This window comes from Suricata suricatta, chromosome 9 (genome assembly GCF_006229205.1).
Source record: "Suricata suricatta isolate VVHF042 chromosome 9, meerkat_22Aug2017_6uvM2_HiC, whole genome shotgun sequence".
NCBI lineage: Eukaryota > Metazoa > Chordata > Mammalia > Carnivora > Herpestidae > Suricata > Suricata suricatta.
This window is the reverse complement of record NC_043708.1, coordinates 108,696,246-108,715,153: the sequence shown is the minus strand read 5'-3', so window position 1 is coordinate 108,715,153 and position 18,908 is coordinate 108,696,246. Positions and strand designations below refer to the sequence as shown.

At 49.1% G+C, this 18,908-nt stretch overlaps 1 protein-coding gene across 3 annotated transcripts in view; it reads left to right on the top strand.

Annotated features, from left to right (window-relative positions):
* CELF6 (CUGBP Elav-like family member 6) overlaps positions 1 to 8,564 on the top strand; it is a 31,846-nt gene extending 23,282 nt beyond the window's left edge. Inside the window, exons 4-13 of one of the 3 annotated variants that reach the window (XM_029951682.1) lie at positions 3,356 to 3,484; positions 3,582 to 3,661; positions 3,827 to 3,970; positions 4,094 to 4,226; positions 4,309 to 4,458; positions 4,634 to 4,696; positions 4,978 to 5,055; positions 5,142 to 5,285; positions 5,975 to 6,130; positions 6,957 to 8,564. In XM_029951682.1, coding sequence (XP_029807542.1) covers positions 3,356 to 3,484; positions 3,582 to 3,661; positions 3,827 to 3,970; positions 4,094 to 4,226; positions 4,309 to 4,458; positions 4,634 to 4,696; positions 4,978 to 5,055; positions 5,142 to 5,285; positions 5,975 to 6,102 — 1,049 coding nt within the window. In that variant the 3' untranslated portion in view covers positions 6,103 to 6,130; positions 6,957 to 8,564. Of the gene's footprint in view, positions 1 to 3,355; positions 3,485 to 3,581; positions 3,662 to 3,826; positions 3,971 to 4,093; positions 4,227 to 4,308; positions 4,459 to 4,633; positions 4,697 to 4,974; positions 5,056 to 5,141; positions 5,286 to 5,974; positions 6,131 to 6,956 lie in introns of those variants that run through there. The other 2 variants (XM_029951681.1, XM_029951683.1) reach the window with 2 other exon arrangements.
* The last annotated feature ends 10,344 nt before the right edge of the window (positions 8,565 to 18,908 follow it).

The window sequence follows — 18,908 nt, the reverse complement described above, 5'->3', positions numbered from 1 at the left end:
ATCTTGGTGCCTTTCTTGAGGAAGAGGGAGTGGACTGACTCTAATTTTGGGCTCTCAAGCCCATCATTTGCTGCATTAAAATCCCTGACCTATATGACCAGCTGCACAAGGCAGCTTTAAGGAGAAGGACCTTTGGGCCCAAAGAACTTGATTTGTGTTCAAAAAAGTATTTGATAGAAGAGCAAGGAGTACACCTTAGTTGATAAGAAGAGAGTGTGGTTATGTCATTCAACTGTGTGTCTATCTAATTTTGTCTCAACTCCACACTAATGCTATCTTCCAATTCCTTCCACTCTGGTAAGGTTGAGCCTTTTGTTTGGTATTCCATCTTTCTGGGCCCCCTCTCCCATGGGATTATTGTATTCAGACATTTCAGACCCACCTCTTATAGAGTCCTCTCTTTACTGAACTGATATATAGAGTTTGAACTAGAGGAAATCAAATTACCTGGGCTAAATCCCACCATCATCTCTTTCTGGGGGTATTAATCAGCTCTCAGAACCTTCAGCGCTGTGTATTTGGGGGCTATGCTTAAGAAGTCTAGCCTGTACTTCTCTTTGATAGGTCTTCTGAGAAACTTATCCCACCATTTCAGGATCATCTGAAACTGATTGTCATTGTGACCTAGATCATCCTCCTGTCAAACATCATCAAGCTCCCCATAAAGAGGCAAAGAGAATACCAGGATTCAAGGTGATACCTGTGAAACAGGCAGTATAGAGCCCAGCCTATACCCCCACCTCCTTTCAATTTCAAATTCTGTATAGCTAAGTAGTCCAGGACCACAGAGTCAGTGCCCTGTCTTGGAAATTGAAATTATTGACTTGGCACTGGAAAAGAAGGGTCATAGAATGTCATGCTCTGTGGGATGTGCTTGAACTGACCATCATCAGGAGAAAAGAGCAACAAGAGGAAGAGCAGATAAAGGATCAGACCACTGTCTACACAATCCTATTTCCTGTTTGGGGGGTTCCATCTCAGCCTTGACATTTGTCTTCCTACCTAGAGCTACCTGGATGCTGGTCTATGTAGTCTAACATCTTACATAGGCACCATCACCATCTTGCAGGCCCTACCCAATGACATAGCTGCACTGCAAATTGGAGCATCATGAAGCCCTTTTTAAGTTTTGGGACTCGAGGCCTTAGGATCTTCTGTAGCCCCCCTGGGTTTCTGACACACATGGGCATACTTTAGTGTCATATCTCAGGACAATGACACATCTTCTGGGGTGTGATTCCATGACCGCCTGTCTTCCAATGTCGAGGGAAAGCCACTAGCAGACAGATCAAGCAATTCACGAAAGACCTTTCCTTGTCTTCTTGGTTTCCTGAAAAGGATCATCTCAGATCCCTCTTCATATACCATATGGAATTCTATTTGTTATCTTTTAGGTCAGTGGTTTTTAAAGGACTTTACTTGGAGCACCATTTAAGGGGTACAAGAAGATGAAGCAAGAGGAACTTCAGCCCACCCTCCACTGCCACCCTCACATTTTTGGCTTCAGTCAGAGCAGTTGTTTCTTACATTTTGAGCTTCATCTTAATGTTTTTATTAGAACAGCATATTCCACAGTTTTTTTTTTAAAGAAAAAGAAAAAAGAAGAAACCAGCGATCTGTTCCAAAAGCACTCTTCTGTGGTTAACACTCCCAGAAGTGAAGCACACTCATTGGATTGTACTCTCACCACAGAAGGTTGGCACTTCCTCTAGGATTCCAGCTGCAATACATTATACATCCCTGCTCCCTCAGGATCACGGGGCGGTGATCCTCTGGAGAGGGGGCAGGATTCTGCTGAAACACACTCTGCCTGTCCCATATAAGCCATAGCCCCCACACTCCACACAGACACAGCACTGATAGACACCTTAGGGTCCCAGGGCAGCTTAGGCTGAACCCCACACCACCCAGGTAAAATATGGACACACACATAACCCTGCTGGAGATTCACTCCACTGCCAACTTCAGGGAGTCTATTCTTCTTTTCATTGCCACCCAGGCTTCAGTCTATGACCCTCACCAGCCTTGTCTCCCTTGCACTCAGGACCCAGGGATCCCTCCCTGGTGGTCTAGTCAAGCTTGTCAAGGAGTAAAAGAGTTTGAGATGGTTTTCTTGGGCTCTAGGATCTGAAGAGGAAGCCTGAAGCCAAAATCTCATCCATTCCTTCCCTCTCAATTTATGTTGCCTATATGAAGCCACATCCTATTGTAGAGATTTCTGATGGTACAGAAAGGAGCAGGGCTTTGACAGTAGGCCCTGTGGACTGGGCCCCTCTACCAGCTCCTGGACAGTGCTGCTGAGACCTGACTTGTTAGATGTGCAGATGAGCCCTCGTGTCCAGCCCCGACTCTCCAGCTTTCTCCAAGCTGGACACAGCTTGCAGTCCCTTTCCTGGCATCTTTACCCTGAGAAGAAGAGTGAAGACAGGAAGGGATCTGACATGCTCTCAGGTGGCCATCCAAACCCACAGGCACAACTTGTTCTTCTTAGTGTGAACACCTGAGGAAGGATCAGGGCAAGAGAACCAGAGAAGGCAGAAAAGGCAGAAAGGAGGCAGTTGGGCGTGGTGAGGGCCTTGGAAGCTCAACGAGGGAATGAGGTGGTTGAGATGGGAATTAAGGAAAGGGGTCAAGGGTTTGGCAAGTGTAGGGGGAGAATGCTAATGCTGGAGGCTCAGGATCCCAACCTTCCTGCCTTTGGGAGGAGCACCCAAGTTGAGTTTGGTGCTAGACTTGGAGATTCATCATTCCAGTGTTCAATATCTGGGGATGAGGCAGTACGATGAGACAATGGTTTTCTGTGCTGTTTTGTTTTTGGGTTCTGTTTTGGTTTTTGGCACAGAACCCTCATTGATTTACGCAGGAAGGGGCACTGATGGCACTGCCATCAGGCTGACTAGCAAAGGTGAACTTCTTTCCTCCTAATCCAATCTGAATACAAGGGGCTTTTTTGAGGACTCCCTCCCTGAATAAGGCTGAAATGGCCCAAAATAGCCTTTCTTGAAATCTAAGAACAGAAAGGTCAAACATATAAAAGATGTATGTCGGGCTTTACCCAACCAAAGATATCAACCAATCACTTTCCACGAGAGCAGCAATCAGTCTTTCTTGTTTTTTCCTCAGGGCCCAGGTTTTCGTGGTGTATCTGGGTTAAGTTCTTTTCCTCTAGATCTGTCCGTAGATCATCCCTCCCCTCAAAGAAACCCAACCTTGTAGCCCCAGGGCATTCTCACTCTCTATACCTCTTCCCAGAGCTGGAGTGTGGTGAGCTACCTACCTTCTTCAGTTCCTCTGGTGACTCTGGGGAGTCCAAGAGGACTTAGGGTCTCCAGGTCACTCCTGGATTTGTCCCCAGAGGACCGAAAGCTGTTTGTGGGAATGCTGGGGAAGCAGCAGGGCGAGGAGGACGTCAGGCGCCTGTTCCAGCCCTTTGGCCATATCGAGGAGTGCACCGTCTTGCGGAGCCCTGATGGCACTAGTAAAGGTGACTTGAGCCGACCCTGGGATTTCCTGCCTCATTCTGGGCCGCCTGACCCTTTAGCCCCTGCGACCTGAGCCACGGTCCTTCTATTCTGCCCCAGGCTGTGCCTTTGTGAAGTTCGGGAGTCAGGGGGAAGCTCAGGCAGCTATCCAGAGTCTGCATGGCAGCCGGACCATGGCGGTGAGGGCGGCCACCCGGGGCCCTGGGTGAGGCCAGTGGGGTGGGGACGGGCTTCTCCCCACACGCGATCGGTGCCCCAGCAGAAGGCCTAATGGGCAAAGCGCTTGGCCTAGGGCCAGGGCTGGGGTCTGGACTGGTCACGGCGGCCTCCCCTGCCCTACCCAGGGAGCCTCGTCCAGCCTCGTGGTCAAGCTGGCGGACACGGACAGGGAGCGCGCGCTGCGGCGGATGCAGCAGATGGCGGGCCAGCTGGGTGCCTTCCACCCGGCCCCGCTGCCTCTGGGGGCATGTGGAGCCTACACCACCGCGGTATGTGCCTGGCCCCAGAGGACAGGGAAGGGCGGCTGGGCGGCTGGGCCAGGCTGGAGGTCGGGAGCCAGGGCAGCCGCTCGCCGCTGGGTTCTCCACATCCGCCCGTCTTCCCTCCCAAAGATTCTGCAGCACCAGGCGGCCCTGCTGGCGGCGGCCCAGGGCCCGGGCCTAGGCCCCGTGGCCGCAGTGGCGGCCCAGATGCAGCACGTGGCAGCCTTCAGCCTGGTGGCCGCGCCGCTGTTGCCCGCCGCAGGTACCGCGCGCAGGGGCGGGGCGGCGGCTGGGACCCGGCCCCGCAGGGCTGTGGCTTGACTCTCTGACCTCCTCGCCTCCAGCAGCCAGTTCCCCGCCGGGCGGCGGCCCTGGCTCGCTTCCGGGTCTGCCAGCACCCATCGGGGTCAATGGATTCGGCCCCCTGACTCCCCAGACCAACGGGCAGCCGGGCTCTGACACTCTCTACAATAATGGGCTCTCCCCTTATCCAGGTGGGCCCTCCGCTCCGCCCAAATCTCCCAGAAAACGAGTGGGGAGCGGGGAGCCGGGGGTAGGGGGGAGCAACCGCCCTGGGACGGGACTCCTCCTTCTCTGCTGCCTATCACAACATCCCCCACCTCCCCGTCCGCCCACCTTCACTGTGGGCCTTGCGCCCTCTCTCCCCAGCCCAAGGCCCTGGTGTGGCTGACCCCCTGCAGCAGGCCTACGCTGGGATGCACCACTACGCAGGTTTCACTTGGCGCTACGCGGGCCGCGGGGGTGGGGGGTGGGTGAAGGGCCCCAGAAAGGAATAGGGAAATTTGGTGGTGGTGAGGGGGGGGATTAGGCCCTCTCGTGAGGAGTCGACCCTCCCATCCCCCACCCCTGGACCCAGAACGACCCCTCTAGGGGTGAGGGTTACCTGTACTGGGCTGAATTGGTCAGCGATGGCCAGGTAGATGGGGCCATGCTTGGGGGATAGCTTGGAGGGGGGGGGTGTCACTGCCCACTCCCCCTTCTGTCTCCAGCAGCCTATCCATCGGCCTATGCCCCAGTGAGCACAGCTTTCCCCCAGCAGTCTTCAGCCCTTCCCCAGCAGCAAAGAGAAGGTGAGGAACAGGGGGCCGGAGATCAGGGACTGGTGGGGCTGGACTCAGGGTCCCTCCCGTGAACCAGCGTGCTGCTGTTCCTGCAGGCCCCGAAGGCTGTAACCTCTTCATCTATCACCTGCCTCAGGAGTTTGGTGATGCAGAACTCATACAAACATTCCTGCCCTTTGGAGCTGTTGTCTCTGCCAAAGTCTTTGTGGACCGAGCCACCAACCAGAGTAAATGTTTTGGTGAGCTGAGCCCCACCCATGGGCCTCTCCCACTCCTAACTTCGAGGTTCAGTGCAGACCCTAATCTTATCCCTCCATAAGTCAGTGATTCCCAGAGAATCATATGGCACAAAAGCAGGCTCACATACCAGTAAGACTCACAGAAGTAAGCCCAGACCAGGAACAAGTCTATTCAGGCTCACCTGGGAAAGTCAGGTGTCTGGAAGATGTTTGACCAGGTCAGGCTTTAGAGTCTAGCAGGGCAGGAAGAATATAGGTCTGGGGCCAGAGATTCCCTCTAGCCCTAGCTACAGTGTAGAAGACCAGAGCTGGAGCTGTAGAGGGAGGGAATTAAACCATGTCAGGGAAAGACAGGAAAATCTCCCAAGTTACACACTCCCCACTGCCAACACACTCAGAATAGCTGCCTGTCCTTCTGAGAATTATACCTTTAGGAAACTTGGGCCGCTTGCCCGTATGAGTATGAGTGTGTAAGGGCTTGCCGAGATAGCTCTGCTGGGAGAGCCTTAGACTGAAGTATGAGTGTGTATCCGTGTGTGCATAAGCACATACAAACAATGGAGGGTGGGGGATATATATTTGATGGGACTGGCCAGAGGGGACAGGGACAGAGGGGGCTTGTCAGAGAGAAGGGACCCTGCCAGGCAGAGTTCCCAGCTGACCTCTCTGCCCATGCCCCCACTCCCCAGGGTTTGTTAGCTTTGACAATCCAACCAGTGCCCAGACAGCTATTCAGGCCATGAATGGCTTTCAAATTGGCATGAAGAGGCTCAAGGTCCAGCTAAAGAGGCCCAAGGATGCCAATCGGCCTTACTGATCTTCTCTCACTGACCAGCCACAGAAAGGTGAGTCCTTGGTGGACCCCAGGCAAATGGGGCCTGAGTGATGGAGGCCCTGTCTGCTTTGATGTTCCTTTTGAGATGTCAGGACCTTTGAAAAAGTCTGGGAGAGAAGAGCCAGAAGTGAAGGAGGAATCCTCAGCTGGAGACTGATATTTCTCCAAGGATGGAGATGAATTAGACAACTTCCTATCCCCACAATCTGGGAAAGACAGTTATGGCAAGATCTAACCGTTAGTTCTACTGCAGGGATAGCCACAGGAGGCCATGGGAGTAGAGAAGCTGTGTGTGGGGAGGGCAGAGCAGGTGGAGAATGAGACGAGAAAAGTCGTGAAAGGTCATGAGTTTGGACACTGGGGAGTTTAAGCAATGAAGGCATAAGATGCGAGGGCCTGGGATAACGGCAGAGAACACGGAGATGAGGGGAGAAGCAAACACACTAAAGAAGCAGGATCTGCAGGGCCTGGTGGGTGATGGGGAGAGAGATGACAAACCCCTTAGGTTTCCGGCAGGGCCAGCTGCCTGTACCTTCTAGAGACTTGCTGTCTTAGAAGGTCCACGTGGCCCTGCCTCACTTGTGCTATCCCAGGGGGCGCCCTTTGGACAGGGTGTGGGGCTGCGGTCATCCTCCTAGGAGGACCCAAGGTCACAGTGGATCAGGCTGCTGCCTTGGCCCTGCGGCAGCTCTGCCCCTGGGAAGAGAGGTCCAGTCACTCACCTGAGATGTCACTGCTGGGACAGGCTGCTCCTTCTTATCTTGCTCTCCAGAGTGATTTTTGCCTTTTTCTATTTTCTTTTCCCCCTCTCCTTATCAACTAATACCCAACAACAGAAACTGAAGAGTGAGAAGAGAGGAAAGGAAAAGCACAGAAATGCTTGAGCAGCCCTTCCTGAAGGAGCAGCCACGGATGGAGGTGGATCGGACCCAAGGCTGGCGCCTGGGGCTCAGGCCACGTTAAGGATTGTTTTCATCAAGTGGGTTGTCCTGTGCCTGTGGCATAGAGCGCAGGCTGGCAAGGCAGCTGGGGCTGGCTGAGGATTGACTGTCTAGGGAACCAGGAGAGGGCCTTGGGGGTGCCAAGGGCTTCTCCGCAAGGGAAGCCCAGATTTACTTCTTTCAAAATCATATCATTCCTTAGAGTTTAGGGACCAAAGGACTATTGCTTTTTTAAGTATATCTATATAAATTAAAGAAACAAAAAAAGAAAAGAAGAAAAACACAGGAGAAACAAAAAGACAATGTAGAGTCTCATACAAGCTGCCTTTAAATATCCCTAGGAGACAGGGTGAAGGAGACCCTTGAAAGCCTCAGCCCAGGCAGAGGGAGGCTTTGGAAAGATTGTTCTGTGTCTCATTCCCTCTTAAATTGTCCCCCCACCTTGCCTTTCAAAACAATTAAGGACTTAAGGTCTAGGCTCCCATGCAGGCAACAGGGAGAATTATGGAAGCAGGGAACCCACAATTCCCAAACTCAGAGAGCATCTCTGAAGAGCTCCAGGAGGAGCTCTGGCCTGCCCTGGCCTTTGCCACCGTGAGAGGCCCCCTAGCCAGCAGGAGCGTCCTTCCTGACAGCCTTTGCCTGGAACCGCTGCTTCCCCAGACAGGAAGAGTGGGAGTTTTAACCACCCCAGCCTTTCCCCTCCCCATCCAGATAGACAGAGGCCCTGCCTATGGCTGAGCCGAGACACCTCCTGTTTCCCCTCACCTTAAGTCAGCCCCAATGTCCCCTTGTTCCAGGCCACCTTCTGTCTCCAAGTCTATGTTTTCCCACCTGTAAAGTAGATTCAAGATATACGTAGAGGGCTGTGACAACAGACTTGGAAGGTTTGCTATTGTATATACTGCCATTGAAAAGGGGATACTTTTCAATATGTAGAAGCTTCAGAATTTAGAGGTCCCTCTTTACCCAGGACCTGGGAGGGAAGTAGATGTTTTGCCAAAATACTTCTTCATTCCTTTAAAAAAAGTACATCTTTCCTATGCAAGAGTGTCTCACATGTGCTTATCCAAGGTGCTTCTAGATGGTGAGCAGTGTTCAGCTTAGAAGTGGTGTGTGCTCTGTCTGTCTGTCTTTGTCTATCTGTTGTATTCAGTGGGTACCATATAAAGCTGATCAATGGTGGTGCTTCCTGCCTGCTTCTGTGAGATGGCCAAAAGTTTCAGCTTAGAACACCATGACTCACCTTGCCTTGGTCAGCCTGTCCTGGGCCTGCAGGGCCTTGCACATATTTTTCCCAGGAGGATCATTTCCCCTCCACCTCATAGACACAGAGCAAACTGGTCTGGGGCCCCAGCTGGGTGGTGGGCATTCTGATCCCCCGATGTGACTGAGGCTGGACGCCTCTGATCTGATATTACATCAGACAGTAAAGAGTGTGGGGGGTGGGGTTGGAGGGTTCCTCCTTCATAACAGAATCTAAGAAAACTTGTTGCCACCTGTGCCTCTGTCTTTGACTCATTTTTGGAGGGAATGGGATGAAGAATAGACACGGTAACAACATTACCAGGTAAGGTGCAGTGTATATCAATGAATAATTTCCCATTGGGAGGAGCCAGTGTTGAGGGCATCGCTACACAACCACAGCGCTGACACACAGACTGATCACCCTGGACAGAGGTGGACCTATGCACCTGCACCTTCAAACATGTGTTCAAATGGTGGCATGGAGGCCCTTCAGTGCTAGGCGCTGGGCACTGTGCTAAGAGCTAGGTCTCAGGCATGTTATCAGTGCTCAGAGTTAGTGGGAAAGACAGGCCATACAGGGTGTGGAATCACAAGCAGTAGAGTATCTAATTCAGGCTTGTTTGGGAAGGGAGGTCAGAACGATTTCCTAAAGGACATGGAGGAGAGAAGGGTCATCAAGGATGCATGGACTTTTGAACAAAGCTGTTAGGATAGTTGTATCTTTTTGATAAATTATTTTTGTTACCAAGAAATAATAATGATTACCATATATTCAGTGCCCATTATGTGGCAGTCAGTGGGCACCAAGACAAGAGCTTTTTCTCATTCCTATCTCTATCCTGAATCTTAACTCACTGCTGAGTCATATCAAGACACTTGGACCAAAATGACAAAGTATTTTGCTTCATGATTAAGAACTGGCAGATCATGTGCCAACACCGCAGGGGTTGGAAAACTGTGGCCTGTGACCAAATCTGGCCTGCAACCTGCTTTTGTTGGCCTACACACTATGAACAGTTTACATTTTTTAAAGAGTTGTAAAAATAAAACAGAGAAAAATAAATATGAGATAGAGACCATATGTGCACCACAAAGTCTAAAATATTTATCTGATCCTTCAGACAAAAAGTTTGCTGACCCCTATTAGGTCATGGAAGACTTGTACAATAGCCAATGAGTTTGAACAACATGGTGTTTGTGTCTCTGTTGTGTGTGCATGTAGTAGTCTGGACTCTTTCAGTTGCAAGTATTAAAACCCCAGCTTAAACCTGTTTAAGCTGATAGGAAATTAATTGGCTTAAACAAGTGATAAACCAAAGGATGCATCTGCCTTCATGCATGATCTAGGGGTTCAACTGACGATGTCTCCGTCTCTTGGCTCTGCTTCCCTCTATATGTTGGCCTCACTAGTTCTAACTCTAAAGTCCTAGCAAGGACTTTGGCCAGAAGGGACAGGTACCTGCCTGTAGGGTGGAAGAATAGGCCACCATAATTGAGAGCCTTATGTGGCAGGGAGAAATGCGTCCCCAAAAAGAGGAATGATGGGCAGATAAGCAATTTGCATTCACTACATTCCGCCCCTTTATTGCTCAGAATCCACCTATGTTTTTCTTGACAAACATAATTTCAAAAATGTGCCTGCCCCACAATGAAACAATCCTGGGCCCAACAAAAATAGGAGACAAAACAGAATTATGTCTGATTGCTTTACTGAAGCTTCAGCCTGAGGTCCCTTTTGTGATGTGCAATTCTTGATCAGGTCTGGATGTCACTAATAATTTTGTAAACTATGGCTAAAGACCAATTTAGCTTCTAGTGCATAACCAATATTAAATGGGAGAATGAGGGGGCACCTGGGTGGCTCTGTTGGTTAAGCATCATGACTTGAGTCATGACTTCAGCTCAAGTCATGATCTCTTGGTTCATGAGTTCGAGCCCTGCTTTGGGCTCTCTGCTGTCAGTGAAGAGCCTGCTTTGGAAACTCTGTCCCCCTTTCTCTGCCCCTCCCCCATGCTCTCTCTCAAAAATAAATAAACATTTATTTTTTAAAAAATGAGAGAGGGAAATAGGATAATTATTTTTTTTTTAAAGAAAGAAAGAAAACCTTCCATCTGGAATAGGGGAGAAGAAAAAGCAATGGTCACTAACCTATATCATATATTACATCTTTCTGGACAGTGAAACAAGTTTCTCAGTTAACAAAACTGATTGCTTTTAGTCATTTTCACTGGGAAATATCTCCTAGTATCCATTGTCCTTAATGGCAATCCCTAGGAGGATGCTCCTTCTGGAACTGAAGCATTCCTCTTCCTTTCAGACATGGTTTTGGGTGTAAAGATTGCCTTAGAGATTATGCATTCCCAGAGCCCTGTGTGTCAGATGCGAGGATTCTCTGGTGATACAATCCTTTCAAACCAACTGATTTGATTCCTGGGCCCTTTGTGAGCTAGTAACCATCATCAAGAATTTCCCTGAGTCCTTGTCCTTGAACCTGGATCAGGCCCTTGTGATTTCTGTTTCTTAGCACTAGAACACACTTTGCCTGTTCCCCTACCCCTCAGCTGCATGGCTTCCAAGATGGTCTGTCTATGGTGGTAAGTCAATCTTAAACCACTCAGTGCCCCTAGAGAAACATAATATATTCAATACTTGGCTGGCTCATGATCCAGGTAGCCCTGACCAGATAGTCAAAAATCCCCAAGTGGCACTGGCTTCTATGCCTCGGCCCCAAGGAGATGCTTAGACAATGATAGAATCACTCATTCTGGCCACCCTGCAGCTTACTCTATTCCTTGCCCTCCAGCCGTGGTCCATTATTACATAGAGGCCACATCACCAATGCAGTCCTAAGAGGAGTCTTTCAGTGGACACTGAATTTGTGGGCCCTCTGAAAAAACCTGAATCACTTGGGGACTGTGGGAAGGGTCTTCAGCTTCTGCAGGGCCCCTGGAATTTCTTTCTCCCTGAATGCAACCTGGGTGTCTTAGATGTAGGAAGAAAAGACCTTTAGTCTGAGATGGATGGGGTGAATGACCTCTGACATTGGAAGCAGCTCTGGATCTGCCATGTGCTCTGACCAGACCTGGAGTCTCGCCTTTGCCTCAGTGGAGCATAACATGCATGGAACACCCTTCGAAAGAAAGTGCTAAGGACATAGAGATCATAGGATGTCTCTTGATTATTTCCAGCTTCAGGTGTAATCTTTGGGCATCCTCTGTTCAAATGGCACCTGACTGCATCGTGACAAAGCCAAATCCAGCAGGGACCAGAGGCTAGATGTTACACAGCCTTATATTTTTGGGATAACCAATGAAGGAAGAAACCTCATAGGTTCAGGGAGTGCAGAGCCAATGCAGTTTAAGTAGCTGTGCTTCTAGGCAGAGCATGTGGGGTCCACAAAGAGGTGGCCAAATCTGTGCCAAGTGCAAACTCAGAAAAGGCAGAGAGCCACTGTTTTCCTCCCCAGCCCCGGCTTTACACACTGATGTCACAGTGTTCTCCACCCTCCAGCAGCCTGGGCTGAGCAGAACCTTTGACTGGCCGGCCATCTGTAGAGGAGATTTTGAACTTCCGAGCTCTGGCCTCTTGCCTTCTAGCTGCTTAAGAGCAGATACACAGAAGTCAGAACAGGCTGCAAGCCTGGGTCTGACTTTTCCCAAGAAAAGTATTAGGTCCCCAGGAAAAAATGCAGGGTGGCTCAAAGACAGCCTGTGAAATGAGCTTCTCCAATGGAGTAGGCTAGAAATGGCCTGGCCCCTCCCCACCTTGCCCGTGCCCAACCTTAGCCTTGGGCCCCTGACAGGAGCCAGCAGTCTGGGCTAGGTTCTCTGCATTTGAGCAGGAAATCTGCTGTGTCCACAGGACCTTCTTGCTATCTCACTGTTGGGACTTAATGTTGGGACAGGGGCTTTGATTGTGGCTCCCTGTCTTAATCCAAGTACTCTAGAAAACACAGACTCTGAGGTAAGGGCTGTGGTGCTCACACTGGTCGGGGAGGCGAAAGCCCAGGATGATGAGGGGGGAGGAGAGACATGAGTTGGGAAAGACGTGGAACAATGCAAGACAACACATTACTCTGTTGGTCACATCTTCACACGTCACTTGATAGTGTTGTTGCTAAGCACATGGTGTTTGCAAGGAGAAACCGCACCTTGGAGCAGCTTATCAAGAGGAGAATTGAGAGAAAGTTTATACATCTGTGCCCCTCTCGTTTCCTGTTTCCTGTTGGCCAATCTGCATCCCACAGAGAGCTACCTCCACTGTACTTCTGAGTTGCATCATTTGCCCCCTAAGTGGGTGCTTGGGAAGTCACATCACATAGCCTGCTATGTGGCATCTCTACCACAGACGTGGAAGAGGAGGGGCTATTTGGCACGGGTGGGGATTTAAGTTCAAGAAGGCGCATGAGGTTTGTGACCGATATATCCTACGTTTTCCCACAGAATTCACGGCCAGTGTCCCCAGGGACCAGAATCCCAGCACTGTCTGAATTCTAAGTGAAATATATATATGTGTGTGTGTATTAATGTTTTTTATTTATTTTTGAAAGAGAGAGAGACAGAGTGCAAAAGGGGGGAGAGGAAGAGAGACAGGGAGACACAGAATCGAAAGCAAGCTCCAGGCTCTGAGCTGTCAGCACAGACCCCAACATGGGGCTCGAACTCACAAACAGCAAGAAGTCGTCAGACACTTAACCGAGTCACCCAGGTACCCCTGTATATGTGTATTTTTTTTTTAATTTTTGGACTCTTGATTTCGGCTCAGGTCATGATCTCATGGTCTTTGGGATCGAGCCCTATGTCAGGCTCTGTGCAGGCAGAATGGAGCCTGCTCGGGATTCTTTCTCTCCCTCTGTCTCTATCCATCTCTTCTTCTCTCTCTGTCTCTCTCTCTCAAAAAATTTTTTGAGAGACTAAAAGCCACATTCAGGTGGGGTGTGGAGGGTCACACTTTTTCTCCGAAACTTCCCAGGCCTTAAACTTCAATATCTCCTGTTGGATGTCCCACATCTATGCCTTTGTTTTCACTCACTTTAGCTTGAAGAAGAAGATCTGGTTTTTACAATCTATAAAACACATGATTGTTGGACCCTTGGCTGTCTAGTTTGCTGCCCACAGGCAGAAAAGGCAACTCTAAATAAAGATGGGTCTGGTTCTAGTCCTGCTAGCATGGAAAAAGGCATAACTGCAGGACCTTGATGTGTCCCTGAGATCTATATGTGAACCAAATCTCAGGGATTACCAGCTTCCCCATGAGGGATATCAGATCCCCATTGCCTCCATTTCGTGTCAGTTCCACCAACCCCACATCCTAGAGTCTGCACACCCTTTTCCATCTTTGTATTAGAAATGGTTGAGCGACAGGTGATAGAAACCAACACAAACCAACTTAAGCAGGAAGGAACTGAGAGGCGTAGCAGTTTTACTAACTTTAGGCAGGGCTGAGTTCAAGGGCTCAAACAAATGTCATCAGTCATCTCTCACTCCATCTCTCAGGGCTCTGCTTCTCTTTGTGCCTTGTCCCATTCTCTTCCCTGCCACAGATGCACTTTCTCCATGTGGCAGGGAGAGCTGGGTGACAGAAGCTTCAACCTCATGTGCTCCTAGTGCCATGGCCTCAAAAACCAGACAGCTTTGAAGGGAAAATTGATTGGCTTCACTTAGGTCGCAAACTCATATCTGAACTAATCATATTGGTCAGAGTGATGGAGTCCCCTGCCTGGACCAATGGGTCATGTATCCACTTCAGTGAGGGGGAAGGAACAGAGGTGGCATTGTGACTGTCAGCCCCATCAAGCATGTATGGAATGTAAAGAATTGTCCCACAGGGCCAGTTAGAATGTGTGATTTGACCTGGCTGGAATATAGGATGCAGGGGAAGGAGTGGTGAGAGTCAGATGGAAGCCAGACCTATAAAAGGTTATCAGTTTTGTCATGGGGGCAGGAAGGAGCCATTGAAGGGAGTGATATGATCAGATATGGGTTTTAAAAAGATTCCGAAGGACAACTAAGTGAAGAATAGATCAGAGGAGTAGACACCAGGATAGAGATTAGGAGGAGATACTAGTTAAAATGATAGTGCCATGGTTCTGGTGAGGAAGACGAGGAATACAAAGGAGGGATTGATTTAAGATGTATTAAGTGGTAAAAACGTAAGATGCTTTTGAGGTAAAAATGGTTTCATTTAAATGGGGGTAGGTGAAGTCAAAGATGCCTTTCTCTCAGGGTTCAAGCTGAAGATGTCACAGATACTATTCACAAAGCTAGGAACACAGAAGAGATGCAGACTGACAAGAAGGGGAGTTTGCCCATGAGACATACAAGTGGAGTTGTCTAAAAGGCAACTTATCCAAAAGACAACTTGAAGTTCAACAAGGAAGGGGTGGAGATGCAAATTTGGGAGTCCTAGTCACCTCTAGTCACTGTGTCACTCAGGCCGATGTATTATTTTAAAGAGTTTTAAAAAATTTTTTAATGTTTTATTTATTTTGATACAGAGAAAGACAGAGCATGAGAGGGGGAGGGGCAGAGAGAGGGAAATACAGAATCGGAAGCAGGCTCCAGGCTCTGACCTGTCAGCACAGAGCCCAACACGGGGCTTGAACCCAGGATCATGAGATCATGACCTGAGCCGAAGTCGGATGCTCAACTGACTGAGCCACCCAGGGGCCTCTAAGGCTGATTTAAACACAAAAGCCATTGGTTGAAAGGGCACTTGGTGCCAAGGGTATTGCCAAGCAGGACATGGAAGCTTGGGAAACGAGTGGACACAACGGGAGGCCGGTCCACCAGAACAAAAGCTGAAGTCAGATGTCAAAACAAGATATTGAGAATAGTGATACTTTCACCAACAGTGGATGCTTGATGTCTCCAGCACCGGTACCCATCCCATAACCCCCAAGCACGGGATAGAGCTGACCTGGCCGTGGCCACTGCCAGGATGAATTCTCCATGGTTCTATTTCTCTGAATCATTTACTTTAGAATCTGGGGGCTACTTGGCCAGGTCTATGTCACATGCCTCTGTCTTAGCTGCCTAAGACCTGTTGGAGTGGGGGAGGGAAAGACCTAACCTTTTTAAAAACATTTTTATGGTTTTTATTTATTTTTGCGAGACAGAGAGAGACAGCACAAGTAGGGGAGGGTTGGAGAGAGAGGGAGACACAGGATCCGAAGCAGTCTCCAGGCTCTGAGCTAGCTGTCAGCACAGAGCCCAAACCGGGGCTCAAACTCATGAATCGTGAGATCATGACCTGAGCCAAAGTCGAAAGCTGGACGCTTAACCGACTGAGCCACCCAGGTGCCCTGACTAATCTTTTTAATGTCTGTCATGGCTCTGCATCTACTTGTAAGAAGGAAGAGGAATCAGATTCTGAGAAACCCCAAATTACCACGGTCTGCTTTGGGTGGGCACTATTGAGGTTGCTGGGAAGAGTGAGAAGATGAGAAATTGGTGTGGACTAAACTGTTTTCTTATTTATTTATTTCAAAAGATTTTTGCTTTTAAGTAATCTCTACACCCAATGTGGGACTCAAGCTCATAATTCTGAGATCAAGAGTCACATGCTCTACACTTCAGCCAGACAGATGCCCTGTTTTATTTAAATAGTGGGTACAAGAAAAGGACTGCACTACGGATGCCATGAAGGGCCCATGTGGGTGTAGGAAAAAAACTGGAAGAGCAGAGCCCATAGGAGCCGACAGAGGGAAAGGAAACAGGATCAGGGTGATCAACAAAGCCAAATGACATCAAATAGTCAAATAAGTTAAGCCTGAACATTTCCAATGGATTTTTGTAGCTCAGAAGTCATTTGCAACTTCAGCAAAAGCATTTTCAGTAGAGATTTTGGGAAGAGGTCACTAGGTCTAAGGCACTAGATTTCAGGAATACATGGAAAGTGAGGACGTGGAGATGGAGAGTCACACAACTCCCTAGGAGCTTGTTGAAGGCAGGAAGTGTGCGACAGTCAGTAGTGTGTGGGATTAAAACTGGACTTTTTTTTAAAGGTTGGTTCAGTTGATCAACTTTATGTGCTGAGATCAAAGAGTAGGGGAGAGGAAAAAGTTGAATATCCATGAAGGGGAGGCTTAAATGAAGAGCAAAGATCCTGAAGAGACAAAAGGGAATGAAATACACATCACAGTGGAAGGATTTGACGGGAGACCTTTCTCCTCTGTGAAAAGAAAGAGTGGGTGAGATTCAGATGCTTGGAGGGGACCAAACACTAAGGCAGTTTCCTCCACCTTGCCTTTATTTTCCCTCTGAAGCAGAATGTGGGATGATAGCAGAAGCTGACTTGTAGAGAGATTGCTGGGTTCATTGTGGGCCAACCGAGGAGACTGGATTTGTAGTAGGCTCTGCATGGGGTACAGGTTATGCTGGCTTAAATGATTTAATCTAGATAAACATGACTCAGAGACCACAGGGTCAGAGGAGCCTGGGAAGTTTTAGGAACCAGAAACCAACCTCACCATTTCTGGTCTCTGCCTCTAGATGGTTCATTCTCTCTCTCTCTCTCTCTCTCTCTCTCTCTCTCTGCAGATAGTCTTTCTTCATTTTTCATTTCTCATAGAAGCTGGGAGATAGGTCTCTTCTGTTCAAGAAACCAGTCCAGTTAGAATCATAGTCTCTTGTCCCTAATCCAAGATTCCCAGAAGAGAACATTTGCTTAGCACAGCTTGGATTGGGAATCCACTCACAGTTAAATTAATTGCAGCCACAGTGCTAGGGGTCACACAAAACAAACACAGCCCTGGGGCCCACAGACCTGGAGGGCGAGTGTGGAAACTATAATGCCCACAGAATAAGGCAGTTCATGGGCTGGACTAACTCAAAACAGTGCCCACTCACAAGCTCAGCTCTGCAGGAGTGGGTGATTTCCTTTATCTTAGTCTAGGATGGATGAGTAGAGGAGGTAATGGCTGGAATTATCCAAGGTTGTGATTTTAAGGGCAAGGAAATTAACAAAAATGTTACAGAAATAACTGACCATAGGATCTGGACTGCATAGGAAAACAAGTGAAGCCAGGAAGATACAGATAAACTATGAGGCAGTCAAGATTCATGTGATTCACACTGAGTAGAAGAGCTGGTGGCATGAGATGGCAGGGGGCGAAGAGAGGAAATCCTGGAAAGTTATGAGATACTGGATTTTGACATTTTACTCACAGGGACAGACCCCCTCTGCTTACCCAAAGTGCTTATGTTCAAATACTCTCATGCGTTCATGGCTTTTAAAAGCTATTATGGGGCCCTTGCTGGAGAGTTGTTTTAGAGAGCAAAGCCAGCTCCTTCCCCAAGTACTCTGAGACTAAGGCTAGAAGGCCTGTTATTTTATATCCCTCACTTTTTTCAGTTATTAGGGGCAATGGATGTAACAAACTAATACTAAGACGGTGTTGTGGCCCAGGCTGGGAGTAAGATGAGAAGACTGGGGGATGGGCATCAAAAAGTAGAGGGAGTCAGAAAAGAGATGCTGAGGATATCCAAATGTAGAAAACATCACCAGGGATCTTCTGAGGCTGGCTCAAGAGGGATAGATATGACATGTGCTTATATTACTCAGGGCAAAGCCTTGCTTGTGCATGCTGTATCCAGCTAACAAGAGGGTGTGAGGAAGGAGAGTATAGCTTAGATAAGTCTTTCCTCATTAGTGCTGATGGAAAAGAGAGGCATACGGTAACCCTAAGACACCAATTCTGATAAAGATGAAGGGAGATCTGGCCATGTCTGAGGTCCATAACCACAACAACCACAAATATAGCTTTCATTTATAAACTATTTCCTAGTGGCAGGTTCTTCTATGTATTATGTTGAACCGTATGAAATTGCAGGTATTTGACTCTTTATAGCTTACCAGACAATTTCATAAGGTTCAAGCTGTTATTTCATGCTCACCACAACACCACCATTAAAAGGTATTATTGCCTCCACTTCACAGATTAGAAAACTAAGACTCAGAAAGTGAAAGTCGTGGTTTGAGGCTTCAACAATAAGTGCTAAAACCAAGCTTTGAACCCAGATTGAACAGAAGGCCAAAGTGCCTTCTGGGACACCACAGCCACCAGGGGAGCAAATGAGAACCTTAAGAAAAGACCCTGAGGTGTTTGACTCCCCTTTTGCAACCCAGAGATTCCTAGAACCCCTGGGGTCTCAGGACACCCTTCTCAATCTCTGCCAGCCTCCCCGCCTCTAACAAGGAGTACCGGGGACTGCCTTTCCTGCTCATTCCTCCCAACCACACGGGGCGCCAAAGGCCAACAGTCTCTTTCAGAAGGCTCCCCCGTACCCCCAGAGCCCCTCTTGTCTTTCCACGCACCGCCCCAGCCCAAGGCGCAGGCGCTAACCCTCAGCCTCTCGCCCCTCCCAACCAGCGAGCACCGCGCAAGCGTCGGAAGCCTGGGGTCCCGGGCTGTGGCGCGCCCAGAGGCAGGCCGCACAGCGATTGGTCAGGAGCGGATCACGTGACACCGGTGTCGCCGCGCGAGCGTGCGCAGAGTGGCTCTGCGCGCCCCTGACGGAACGACGAGGCGTGGGGTGCGCGACCTCGCCCGCCCGGCCCGGCCCCCGCCCCTTGGCCTGCCGCTCCGCCCCCGCGGGG